General features: G+C 41.9%; 1 protein-coding gene across 8 annotated transcripts in view; it reads right to left on the bottom strand.

Moving 5' to 3' along the window:
* Positions 1–3,373: 3,373 nt before the first annotated feature.
* LOC135035683 (uncharacterized) overlaps positions 3,374–14,541 on the bottom strand; it is a 231,396-nt gene continuing 220,228 nt past the window's right edge. For all 8 annotated transcript variants that reach the window (XM_063954358.1, XM_063954360.1, XM_063954365.1 and 5 more), the window contains one exon: positions 3,374–3,642. In XM_063954358.1, coding sequence (XP_063810428.1) covers positions 3,585–3,642 — 58 coding nt within the window. In that variant the 3' untranslated portion in view covers positions 3,374–3,584. The remainder of the gene's footprint in view (positions 3,643–14,541) is intronic.

Below are 14,541 nucleotides of genomic sequence, written 5' to 3'. Positions count from 1 at the left end.
GCAGCAGGCACTGCACCCGTACCCCTCTCACACTGGCGCACATCTCTAAATCAAACAAACTTTCACATACAGTAATGCAAATAGCTGAGAACAGCTTCACGACACAGAACAAGCCTCAAAGCTCAACACTGAGCCATCTGTCTAATCTCAGTAAGATTAAAAAAAAGTTATCTCAGTGATAATAGTACTGCCAGCTAAGAGGTACAATGCTAGCTTTTGAAAGGGAAACTAAACTGAAATACCATAAACTAGTTTAGTGAATCATATTGAGAATCTGTATGCAAATTATTACTTGAGGAGATGTAAAATAATAACATTTGTAGAGACAAATGGCCTCTTTTTCATTCAAAACGAAATTAATAGATGATAAGCAGCCACATATTAAAGAAGAGTGAAATGTTAAAATCCCTGAAAATAAAAAGATCAGGATGCTACAACAGCACAGTTTAGTTTGGTGATTAAATAAAATACTGCAAAAGAAACCTACTGTAGATATAAAAGAAATGACTCTCAAGCACTCCCTGTTCAAAATATGAACTATGCTGCAGCTTCCCCTTGTTATGTCTGGCCTAGTCTCAAAGGAGGTCTCCCCATAACTCTTCTTCTGAACACTCCTGCAGAATAGGCAACTTCTCAAGTTCTTTCACACCACACATGGCAAACTATTTTTGATGGCCATCATGGGTATGGGGCATTTCCGGATTAAGTCCATGGGGGGCCCGGGGTACTTAAGACAGTGGGGCCCCTATTGAAGAGAGGAGGAGGAGGATGGGGGGGGGGTCACATACCATCCAACGATTGGCCTGCGCTCCCGTCCCCGCCAACCGCACAGACAGCTGAGCGACGGCTCAGCTCTCCAATCATGTATGAATGAAGCAGCCTGCCGCTCAGCCATTTGGGCAGCCTACTTCACTCATATGTTAATGGACAGCTGAGCAGTCGCTCAGCTGTCCTGTCTCTACGGCCGCCGCTGCAGTGCGGATGGGAGCAAAGCACCACAGATCGGATCGGAAGAGAGATCTGATCTGTGGTGTGGCAGGGGGCCCTTTTGAAAAGGGAGGCCGGGGGTACGTATCCCCGCCCCCTCCCCTTAATCCGGATCTGGTATGGGGGCATTGTTATGCTGAAACAGGAAAAGGCTTTCTATAAACCGTTCTCTCAAAAATGGAAGCGCACAACTCTCTACAATGCAATTATATAATAAATCATTAAGACATACCTTCATGAACAACAGTCCTCACAATTATATCTACTCCACCAAACTGTACAGTTGGTTGTATGTATTCATACAGCAAAAATTCTCCTTACATCAGTAGGTCAGACTTAAGTTATGCGAAAATATTGTCTGAGTAGTTGGTGATGACTGTCAACTGCAATAGAGCTATACTCTTCTAACACAAAGGGTGAACTCAATTTATTTTTTGTCGGTAGCAACTAAATGGCGCCAAAATGGAGCTATTCAATTGTATCTCTCTTCTGGTGCGATTGATGCCAGAGTCTTCATTTCAGCTCACACACCCCAGGAGTGGCAGGATGAAATGCACAAAAAGTGATCCGTTTGGGTGCCCAAATGTCACATTTTCCAGTTGAACCCAGCATTTTGGTCGGGATTAGCTGCTTTACATGGCTAAACCCGACCTCTATGGACGCGATCAGCGTGACAACTAAATATCGCCCCTGCGATGTCTTGTCACTTTATATGGGAGATTGGGCATGATAATCAATTGAGTCAGTAAGCATTACTTATTGTAAAGTGCAATGGAATCTGATGGCGCTATATAAAAAAACTGTTATTATTATTAATAATAATATTAATCCTATTCTACATTTTTTTTAAATCCTCTTCTCTTTTATCATCAGTTTTATGCTTTTGATGTAAATTTCTTAAATTCACAGATCATTTATCAGGGAAGCAAAAAATCCTTATTTCATACTTCAGACAATACCACATTTTAAGATTCCAAACCATATTTTGCAGATTAAAATGAAGCAGTTGGGACTATAATTATTAATCCTCTCTATAGTTCTAACAGACCAGAGGCAGCTTAGTGTTCAAATAAATCTAAACTGTTAATCATTTTCCCAAAAGCCGATCATTAATTTAATTAATGGGTAAGAATGGCAATATTTCAGTTTCTCTCCAGACAGACTAAATTAGAATATGTTCAATTCTGTGATTTCAGATTAGGATACAGATTTGGTTTTACTGTATTATATTTATCAAGTGTTCAGCGAAATCTGAATCCCAACACAAATCCTTGCTATACTACATCAATAATGTTTATATTTGTATTTATATGGATCACAAACTGGGCACATCTATAATACCAACTGAGTAAGAGGTCCATGTACTAAGTGGGCACTCATCGTTGTGTTGTGTAGAAGCCTCTCCTGCTCTGCCTGCTACCCCTGCGAAGTAAGAGCTGGTTACCGCGATTGTTACCAAGAATAGAACCACTGAGGAGGGTGAACGTTAAGTCACGCCCTCAGCGGTGAATGCAGAAGAGCACAGACTAAGCTCACCCTGCTTCAAGAGTCCATCCTGTGCAGAGGCAGCAGAGTTTTTTTTTTTTTAACATACTTTATTGACAACCAGCTCAAGTTTACAGAGTCATTTCCTGCTTCAACAGTGAAGAGATGCAGACAGAGCAGCTACAGGAGCGGAGGTGATAGCAGTGCTGGAGAAGACACCCCAATGGTAAGTGACCTCTCCTCTTAAGCTGGCTACACAATAGAGAGACAGCCAACTGTCCCAATGGTCAGGCCGAATTCTCTTCAGCCTTGACCAGCATAGATTGGGTATACAAAAATAAAGGACAGCACAACATATTGTTCTGCCCTTCATTTACACTGCACTGGGTCGCTAGTGATATCTTCTGAGAGCTCTGCAGCATGGCCGACCCTAAGATCTCGGTAATGACCCATGGGAGCTCGCAATCATGCATAAACACAACACAATGCAGATGATTTGTTGTTATGAAACGGCAAGTCATCATAACATCGTGCAGGTGTGTACCAGCTTTAGTTACACCTGAAACACTGCTGCCTATGGTAGAGCTAGTGACCCAGGTGCAGCACCGATATTGTAGCCTGCTATTAGCGCTGAGAAGTGCCATGTACAGGGATTTACTCTGCCTTTAACATTTTTACCCCTTTTCTTCCCTTAGTATATGGACCCATAACTCTTCAAACGACTGACAAGAGTGTGACTCTAATTTCTAATATTAATTTCTAGTTTAGCCCTATATTTCGGTGCTGTAAGTGGTAAATAAATCAAATAAATATACAAAGATGAGACCTTAGAAATGTAACTACATGTAATACATACTGTTTGAATACATATATAAAGAAACAACACTTCCAAACCCAAAGGCATGCTAAATAAAAATGACTATTTATTGAATCTGTAGTGCTAAGATTAAGATCCACATGTCTAGGTCTATCCATGGTGGTTTTGGCATGCAGCGTCATTAGTTCTTCATTTGTCTTCTCTAGGTAAGTCAACCCAATGCATTTAAAATTTATATTATGAGACGCATATATTCATTTTCATAACAGTTGAAGCAGCTTCACATTTGTTCAGTTTATTCCCAGACCATCAGCACCTTACTGAAAGGGACAGACACTCCAGAGCCTGGATCACTGTAAGATTTGACAAGAGAGACAAATGATAAGAAGTTATGTGTTCCTTAAAGAAAAATACAGTTATCTAATAAATGTTATGTGTAATTAGTTTGAAATCAATCATCTATTTTGCACATGCACATGTGTAATTTTCATGTCGTTCCATTTTTTCGGCAATCTTTAACCATGCATTATACATAATGGTTTCTTTGAAACACATTACTGCTTATACACACGAGAATTTCCATATACATTATAAACTATGACTTATTTAGCACTGCCTGTGCCCCTGCTGCTTGATAAACATACTTGGGCCTAAGGACTGTTGATTGATTTCTACAGTGGACCATGCTAGGAATGCTTTGTGCCTGTTCACATAATGAGTTAGGTTATCATTAGCTTACCATGTATGTGCTTAATATATTCTTATAGTTGCAGTGCCTCTCCCACTCACATTATACAGTGTGAGTGGGAGAATGGGCGTCAATTGGAACAATTCAATTACTGCTCCGTTCAGACGCTCATTAGCTGCAACAGACATTTTTTTCTCACAGTGTGAGAAAAAATGTGTCAGAAGCCCATAGTTTGGACACCCAAAGTACCCAAACCAGGACTTTAGATGCCCGAACAAGAACTAGATGGGTTTAGTCACTTCGCATTGATAAACCCAGTGCTATCAGGTGCCTTAAATGCTAATGAGCACCCGAACAGAGAAACAATTGAATCACTCCGTTGGGCATCCATCCGTATAGACACCCTGCCGGGGGCACACAGTACAATTGAATTGCCCCCACTGAATACAATGACACTTGTGAATACTTCAAAAATCCTTTCCTGTGCACTAAAAAAAAAAATAGTGATTTAGCACTTAACAAATATGTTAGTTACAGTACATCTGTATTTCACCAAGGAATTTCAAGGCACCATAAAAAGATAGCATATTCCATTGCTGAAATCCACTTAGCTCATTGTAACAAAAGATCAACAATAATTGCATAACTTAAATATCTTTATTGTCCCAAATATACTAGAATTTGAGATTAAAAAAAAAAGTTTTTCTATGGAATCCCAAGGTGACCTACCTGTAATCTAATACTGCTAATTTCACATTTGATCCCATATATTGCTATTTCATATATTAGTATAATGAAAACGTACTATTAATGTCCTATGCTGGACACCATAGGGGCCAAAATCATCCTTGCTATGTAATAGTGTTTAGGCCTGCCTTTGCAAAATACAGATGAAACCTAGTGTGGATCCTCAACACAAATGTAACTGTATGTGAACAATATGTAGAGGAAGGATATAAAGGGACTGATGCAATGTGATACTTATGTAACATATGTATCACTATATGCATGTCCTGGAAATAGACAGCATACTTACACACCCAAGCAGATTTGTGTGAATCTGACATGCCCACTTACCCCTGAGGAAGCAGGACGGGGAAGTGAAGGGGTAGACTAACTTAGGTCAAGTCCATTTTAATTCCAAACAGACCAGACCAACACAGAGACAGGAGCATAACACATGATGACTATGTAACGGTGTATGATAGGTGCTTTTCTTCATTGCTCATAGCTTGTGTGTACATTTTTTAGCAAATGTATTTCATACATGAGACTGAGACTTACACCTGATGTATTAGAGATGTTTTCTAAGTTTTATTGAAGCCTAATAGCAAATGCATTTTTTGCAAGCAAAACAAATGGTTAATTAACCCCTAGATTAACCCCTCCTGTATATGCACCTGTTATGGACCAATAATAAATTGAAATGAGCAACTACTTCTCTGTGTATAACTCTTGTGATTATAAATATTCCATTAATCTGAGACTAATTTTGAGTTTTTGCACGGCCCATCAATAAATGTGAAATATACTTTTTTGTACTGTGAATGCTCATGAAGAATGTGCATCTCTGCATCATTATTACACCTTTTGCATATACCTGACTTGAGCCTTTTTGCATTTGGAGAGGCAGAATGGGCGAGGGAAGTGGGGGATAAATGTAAGTGAAGTACAGTAAAATGCCACCAGTACAATAACCACAATGAACTATATTATATCAAACAAATTCATTGTGATCAAAGCCCTACATGGTATCTAACTACTACTAACCAATCAGTCAGAATTTTTTAAGGTACGACTGATATTAATGTTGGAAACTGTTTCAAACATTACTCAAACCAACTTGTTGAACCATTGCTAATGTTTAAACATTTATGATACACTTCAAAAAATTTAATAAGGTGAACAGATTTGTTTGTTGATTTTTGAACTGGCTTGAACAGTCAAGCACATAATTAATACATTAATTATAATGTGACATACTGTAAAGCCCCTTGTATCTTGTCCAAATATCCAAAGCTGTATGCTTTTTTTTGTTGTTGTCTAGATAGACTGAATGGTATCAATTCAATTAGGACCAAGGGGGTCATTCCGACACGTTCGCACGCAGCGGTTCTTCGCTGCGGTGTGAACGGGACGGGACTGCGGCTGCACGGAGCCCGCAATGTGCACACGCATCGTTGCCCAGTGACAGTGGTCGCCGGGCAGCAACGTCGCCAGCGCAGAAAGTGATCGCAGCGGAGATCGCATGAAGATGGACAGGCGGGAGGCGTTTCAGGGAGGATACTCATTGTTTTCAAGGCGTGGTGAGGTGAACGCAGGTGGATCCAGGCGTTTGGAGGGCAGATGTCTGACGTCAATCCCGAGACCTTCGTTGCTGTATCCGTCGCACAGGGTAAGTATCTCTTACCCTGGTGTTGTTTTGCAGGAAACCTTTTTAGCATAGCATGGCTGCACAAGGGATCGCAGCCCTGCTATGCTAAAATACACTCCCCCATAGGCGGCGTCAGGTTGATCGTACGAGCAGCAAAAAGTTGTTACGCGCAATCAACTCGGAATGAGGGCCAAGGGTGGAAAGTTGCTATTCTAACTAAGTTGAAACAATAGAACTGCAGCGGGATTAGCTCGCCCTCATGGCCTGAATCCAGCCCAGACTCACTGATAATTGTACGGAGCCCTATGGTGCTGAAACAAAATTCCATGAGCCCAGAGGTACCATAAGTGTGGGATGACATAGTTACGACTAATTGAATTGAACCCAATGAATGACTGATGTTATTGATAAATAAGTAAATCTCCCCTCATGTAGGGGTGTATTTAGGGGTGAGTGCACCCCTAGGCTCAACAGTAATGACCTGCCTTATTACATTATATTATTTGTATTGATTGGTTATATAAGCCCTCATTTGATGATAGCCAATTTAATAGTATAATGAAGAAAAACCACTAACTATGATATTTTTATATTTTTAATTACATATACATACTGTATTTACTAAGTGGGACAGCTTAGAGGGGCACTATGTGCATGTCCTATCCATTTACACCCCATTCAAGATGGCATATGGTGCAGTACGGTAGAAACGTTTTGCAGTTACTGGTAGTTTTTGGGCCAACAGTACCAGCGCAAGCATCCAAGTGTCACGCCAAACAACTGCCACCCCTAGGCACATACCTTACGTGCCCAATGGAAAATTCACCACTGCCCTCATGTGGTACAATGGTCAGTTGCAGTAACCAACAAATCCTGGACTCTGTAAGCAGTTTGCTGAACACTTGTGGCCACAGTACCCAAGGTTGGATATTCAGGCATCTTGCCAAGCAACTGGGCAATGTGGAGCATGTAGCTGCTCTTTGTGTCTATTGTCATTAATACTGTAATACTTATAATTCTGTATACCACCAACAGGATGGACAATGTTTATTTCTACACTGACCATTACATAAAATTTCAGGCTTTGTTTTTTGTTTTGTTTTTAAACACACAGCTAATGCATATCTGAAAATCAAATTTTAATGGAACTTTTCCTGTATTAAAAGCATTTTTATGTTACTTCAGTGCATTATACATCACAAAAAATTGGGCACTCTTAGATTAGTGCGACAAAGAAAATGTAAATTAAGAAACCTGAAGCTTTCTAGTACATTGTTCCAGTTTATGTGTCTGACCTAAATTACACAATGATTTTAGCTTGCAGAGAAAGAAGTTAACATTTACATTGTGATGACTAATGTTAAAAATCTCCAAAATGCCCCTAAATCTCTTCTCTAAGCTAGAGGAATTGCTGAGTGTGTGCTTTCTTTCCTTTCATAATTCAGCTTTATCATTACGCAAATGGAAAGCAATCTCCCATTTCCTGCATTCTGTTAGGAGTACTTCCATTATTATTATTAAAAATACATTTAACCCCCACTGTATAGTGAATACCAACAGCCAGGGTTGGATTGGTCCACAGCAGTACATGGGAAACCCCCAGTGGGCTCAACTACCCAGGGGCCCACCTCCTCCTCTAGGGATCAGGTTCCAGTTCGTGCATTTGAATTATACATTATACTGTACATATGTTACCTAATACTGCAAAAGACTATGGTGTAGTTTATACAGTGCATTGTCATTATTAAACTGGTACAATATTATGCATGCACTAGCAGTATTTACTATATAGATTTGTCAAGGAGCCCAGACCATGAACTCACTAATGGTTAGCCAAGCCTCTAAGCATGGCCCCTACCACTGCTTCCCCCGGTGGGCCCTTTATGCCACAGTCCGGCACTGCCGACAGCAACAGAGTTATGGACAAGTGCTGCACTGGACACCTTACGATGTTCTGAAGAGTCTGCCATTGATTGACTGCTTTGAAATCATCTCCTGATTAAAAGAGTATATACTGTAGGAAGCTAGGGGAGTAAATAACCCAGCAAACCCACCATTATGCTCTGGCAGAATTAGGGATGTGTGCAGATTTAGGCTGACAGTACCAGCACAAGCATCCGATTCCAAATGTCAGTCAATGGGTAAAATCCGCCACCAAAATGAAGAAATATCTGGGAAATAAGAGCTGTAAAAGTTCAACAATTCAACCATTTCATTTACATATATTACAGACTAACTGAACATGAGTCATATAATACTTTTTGGATCAACACACTCATCAATATCTTCAGACCCTTTGCTTAACTAAACATTACTAATTCCATAGTTGCATTATATGTAACTGAAAATAATTTGAATAGATAGATTACTCACTATTACTCAAAAGTATTCACATAACATACTGTAATGGATTATTCACTCAGTCTGAAATTTAATGCCCCCATACATTAGAAAGCCGTTTCCTCGATTCCTGATCCAAATGGTGGCAATCAATCTGAGCCACGACTTCATGTTTCCATCAGACTCGGATTCCAGATCGAAGCAAAAAGTCATCCTCCTGTCGTCGGACTCTTGCAGGTTTTGGAATTAATATAAGGGGCCATTTCACTTCAGTCTGGGCACGCTGCTATATGCTGCGCTCTGCTCTGCTGATTTAAGTGGCTATGCGGTGTCCAGATAGAGTGACTTATACAAGTGGCTCTTTTACTTTATACAAGGCATGCTGCTGTACAGTATGCTGCACTCTGCTCTGCTGATTTAAGTGGCTGTGCAGTGTCCAGACAGAGTGTCTAATACAAATGGCTCTTCCTAACTTATACAAGGCACACTGCTGTATTCTGTGCTTTGCTCTCCTGATTTAGGCAGCTGTGTAGTGTCTAGACAGAGTGACTAATACTCCACAGGCCCCACCCACTGCTTCACATAAGAAGCTGGATAAAAAAAATAAAATGGTATAACTTGTTTGTACTGTTCTGTGCACTGCACCCCAGTAAGCTCTGTACCCCAGTACATGTGCAGAAAAGCGGTCTAACTCCACACAGTATGAGCTGAGCTGCCAGTTAACAAAAATAAGAACTATATAAATTGTTGTATAATTTGTTTGTATTGTTCTAAGCCCTGCACCCCAGTATGCTGCACCCCAGAGCACTCTGTACCCCAGTGCAAATGTGCGTAATTGTGGTCTGATTCCACACGGTATGAGCTGAGCTGCCAGTTAACAAAAAGAAAATATATATATATATATATATATATATATATATTGTTGTATAACTTGATTGTACTGTTCTGCACACTGCACCCCAATATGCTGCACCCCAGTGCGACTTTGTTCAAATACAATTGCATCTCACACCAATTTTTATTTCTGCCACTGCTGTGTGGCAATGTTTCTTAGATGTGCTATAAATTGCTGTATTTTTGTGCAGCTGCTCTGTCGCTTAGTAACCAGCCAGCTTGCTGTATCCTTGAGCCTAAAATGGATGAAAACAATATTCTGAGCTGTGAAATGGTCAAAATTGACTGGAATGAGTTGCGATTAATGTTATTGCGGTTAATAATACTCTAGGAACAAAAAAGGTCCAAAGTTTCAACTTAAACTTGCAAAAGGTTCAGAATAAGGCCAAAACAGCGAGAGATGAAGCAATAATTCAGTGAGGCTCATGAATGATGCTAGATAGCCAGAGTGGTTAATTTAGTTGAACCATGTTAAATGGTTTACTGAATGAGAAGGTTGGCTCAGTGGGTTAATATACTTTTCATTATATGTAAACATAATGCTAATACCTCTATATATCAAGAGTTATGGTAGACTTACCATTGATAACTCTGTTTCTTCGTGGGCCAAAGGCTCCACAGAATTTATCATGGGACATAGGTGGTTTAGAAAGAACTGGGCACCAAACAGTGAAACTTTCAGGTCCCAGAATGCACTGGGCCTTCCTACCCTATACCCCGCCCCCAACGCCAGGTTATCCAATTCAGTGAACAAAGCAGGAGCAGGACAGAGGAGAAGTAAAAATGGAACACACAAGAACACACCCATATTAGAAGAGGAGCACTAGTGACCATATAATAAAGTTACCCATAAGCCAGGTGCGCCAGGGTGGGAGCCCTGTGGAGCCTATGGACCTCCAAGAAACAGAGTTAACAATGGTAAGTCTAGCATAACTCTTGATTTCTTCTTCAGGGTACATAGGCTCCACAGGATTCACTATGGGGATGTCCCAAAGCAGTTTCCCCAAAGGAGGGGATGTTCCTGACCAGAGAACCCATCGCCCAAAGGCAGCATCCTGGGAGGCGAAGGTGTTGAATAAATAAAAGTGGAGGAAGGTTTTGACAGAAGACCATGTGGCCCCTTTGCACAATTGTTCAACAGCCTCCACATGAATAGCCATCCACGAGGGACCCACAGATATAGTGGAGTGAGTTTTGATAGTATTTGGAACTGGAAGGTCTGCCTCTGTCTATGCCTGAGAAATAGTAATTCAAAGCCATCTAGATAGTGTCTGCTTGTTAGCAGGCCAGCGTCTTTTGTGAAGTCTGTATAGAACAAAAAGAGTATCTGATCTTTGTAGAGCTTTAGTTCGATCAACATAATTTTGAAATGCAACAACATCTAGCAAGTCTTCACCTGCTGTTATGGTGGAGGATTTAAAAGCTGACACAATAATCTCCTTATTGATGAGAAACCTGGAGACAACTTCAGGAAGGTAGACAGACCTAGTTCTGAGGACAGCCCTATTGTGGTGAAAACCCAAAAAAGGGGAGCAACATGATAACGATCCTAGGTTAGACACCCTCTATGCTGATGCAATGGCAAGAAGGAAGACAGTATTCCATAGGAGCCATTTCAGATTCACAGCTTCCATGGGTTCTAACGGTGAAGTCTGTAGGACTTGAAGCACCAAAGACAAGTCCCACAGGGTCACCAGAGGAACAAAGGGAGGTTGTATCCTGAGAACTCTCTGAAGGAAGGTCCGGACATCAGGTGAAATAGCAATCTTATTTTGGAATGATACTGAAAACGCCAAAACTTGCACTTTAAGAGTCTCCAAGCATAGACCCAGATCAATTTGCTTGTAGAAAGGCCAGGACTCTAGCCATGCTAAAGATTTTAGGATGGCGGCTTATAGGTGCACACCACCTAAAGTACAAGTGCCATATTCTGTAGTAAATCCTTGCTTAGGCAAGTTTACAAGCCCTGAGTTTCTCTGCACTACCTGGCATTGGGTTTCTCTGCACTACCTGTCATGAGAAACCCCTTGATTCCAAGAGGGATATCTAAAAAACCACGCTGTCAAAGACAGATAAGCTAGGTTTGGGTGTAGACATGGTTCCTGAGTTAACAGATCTGACTGGAGAGACAAGTCTGAGAGGATTGTCGACTGAGAGACCCTGAAGGTCTGAAAACCAAGTACGTCTTGGCCAATGTGGAGCTATGAGGATCATGGTGCCTCCTTCCTATTTGAACTTGCAAAGAATCCTCAGAAAGAGTGATACTGGAGGAAAGATGTAAGCCAGATTTAAATTCCAATTTACTGCAGAACATCCACAAAGCTACCCTGAGATCTCTAGTTCTGCACTCGTACATCAGTACCTTGCAATTGTGGCGTGATGCCATGAGATCCACAACCAGGAGACCCCACTTGTCCACCAATATTTGAAATATTTACAGATGCAGAGACCACTCTCTGGAGTGTACATTCTTATGGCTTAGGAAGTCTGCTTCCCAAATGAGAAATCCTGGAATGAACACCACCGAGATAGCTCGGAGATTATGCTCTGCGCATGTGAGAATGCGGGATACTTCCTTTATGGCGGCCCGACTGTGAGTACCTGCCTGGTGATTTATGTAGACTACTGCCATAACCGCTGTTGTGGTGGTATATAACACCTTAAACAGAAACCATCCTGTAACAAAAAAACAGGTTGGTTTTATCTTGTAAATGTCTGCTGCTTTAAAAAAACATACAAGTTCAGCCAGAATTTTGGAGCTCCAGACGTCTTGCACTCCGTTACATCCACCCCAAGAGTTTACATTAACTATTATATGAACATTTCCATATTACTTTATTTGGGCAGTCAAACTCCAATACCAGCTAGAGAAAATGTCACCAAGAAGCAGACATGTTTTATATATTGTCAAGTTCCCACTTATAACCCAAATAGACCAGTTACATAATGATGGAGTAACTACACAATTTATTCAACCCACAGCATTGCTGCAGGAGTGATTATTGTTATGAGCCACGGCTGTGGCTCATTCCTGTTTTGCATGTTGGTTAGGTATTTTATGTTTATAAGTTGTCTTGCAGGCCAGGATTTCCCGTTGCTCTGTTTAAGAATACTCTTGGTTGCTGCCGCTGGTGAGTCTGTGTAATTGCAGCTTGTTCCCATGTGTTCAGCCTCACCTGGCTGCTAATTGCATCTTGTCAGTTTGGAGTCATGCAACAGGGCAGCTGCATGACATTATTAATTAGGCCTCTCTGTTATATGCTGGCTCAGTGCAATTCACAGACGCTGGTGATATTTCTTGGTTTCCAGTCTGCTTGAGTTCTGAGCTTGTTCCTGCCAATTCCTGGGCTCCTGTGTAGCAGTGTCTGTCGAACTGCTTCCTGTGTCGATTCCTGTGTCAGTCCCTGTGTCGATTCCTGTGTCTGATCCCGTGTCCTGCCGTGAAGTGTTCCTGTACTGAAGTCCAGTGCCTTTTCCTGTGCCTGGTCAAGTTTCTGGCTTCTTGGTGTCCACCGGTCTGTCGTTTGGGATTCTGCCTGTCCTCCAGTTCTGAGAGTCTGTGTCAGCAGCATTGGGAGTTCCTGTCCGTTTGCCAGTATTCGTACCGGTTCCGTGAGTAGCGGCTCTGCCGCGTCCGTCGGCCTAGGCCGCTGTTTTCCGTTATTATTTCTGTCACTGGTGTTTTGCAGAGGGTTCTGCTTATGCTGTCACCGCCGGGACACAAGAGTATTGTGTCGGCGTGTGGTCAGCATTTCCTTTGTTGTTCTTTTCCTTTGGCGGCAAGCCGCACATACATTTAGTTTTAGGCTAGTTAGTAGCCCCTGGCTTTGGTTGTCTCAGTTAGAGGGCCCCTTGTTATCACCCTGTCTTGGTACACTCTTTGTCTCTCATTAAGACCTGAGGGGGCATCGAAGTTGGGCAGACGTAATCCGCCCTTCAAACGCGGCTGCCATGGGCTCAAGCAACCATAGTCTCGCAAGAGTGTACTGACAGCACGGGCGAGACAACGGAGATAGGGCGCCAGGGGCTATTCCCTTTCCATTCCCCCTTTCCCAGCATTACGTCCTGGTGCTCTGGACTCACTTCATAACATCTCCCTTGTTCTGAGCACCAGGAACCTAACATTATCACCAGCCATACCACAAAAAAGAAATAAAACTTTTTTTTCTTTTTTGGCCCAGTCCAGTGTCTAGTCTAGAATCCAGTCCTGTCTAGAATTCAGGGGGTCATTCCGAGTTGTTCGCTCGGTATTTTTTTTCGCATCGCAGCGATTTTCCGCTTAGTGCGCATGCGCAATGTCCGCAAAGCGACTGCGCCAAGTAAATTTGCTATGCAGTTAGGAATTTTACTCACGGCTTTTTCATCGTTCTGGTGATCGTAGTGTTATTTACAGGAAGTGGGTGTTACTGGGCGGAAACTGTCCGTTTTACGGGTGTGTGCGGAAAAACGCTACCGTTTCTGGGAAAAACGCGGGAGTGGCTGGAGAAACGGAGGAGTGTCTGGGCGAACGCTGGGTGTGTTTGTGACGTCAAACCAGGAACGACAAGCACTGAACTGATCGCAGATGCTGAGTAAGTCTGGAGCTACTCAGAAACTGCTAAGAGAGGTGTAATCGCAATATTGCGAATACGTCATTCGCAATTTTAAGAAGCTAAGATTCACTCCCAGTAGGCGGCGGCTTAGCGTGAGTAAATCTGCTAAAAGCAGCTTGCGAGCGAACAACTCGGAATGAGGGCCTCAGTGTGCAGAATCCAATCCGGTGTTTAGAATCCAGTCCTGTCTAGAATTCGGTGTGCAGAATCCAGTCCGGTGTGCAAAATCCAGTCCGGTGTGCAGAATCCAGTCCGGTGTGCAGAATCCAGTCCGGTGTTTAGAATCTAGTCCGGTGTTTAGAATCCAGTCCGGTGTTTAAAAAAAAAAACAGTCTTGTTTTGTTTAGCAAAAATTTAGTCCTGC

Source organism: Pseudophryne corroboree, chromosome 2 (assembly GCF_028390025.1).
Source record: "Pseudophryne corroboree isolate aPseCor3 chromosome 2, aPseCor3.hap2, whole genome shotgun sequence".
Lineage (NCBI taxonomy): Eukaryota > Metazoa > Chordata > Amphibia > Anura > Myobatrachidae > Pseudophryne > Pseudophryne corroboree.
This window is presented reverse-complemented; position numbering and strand designations above follow the sequence as displayed.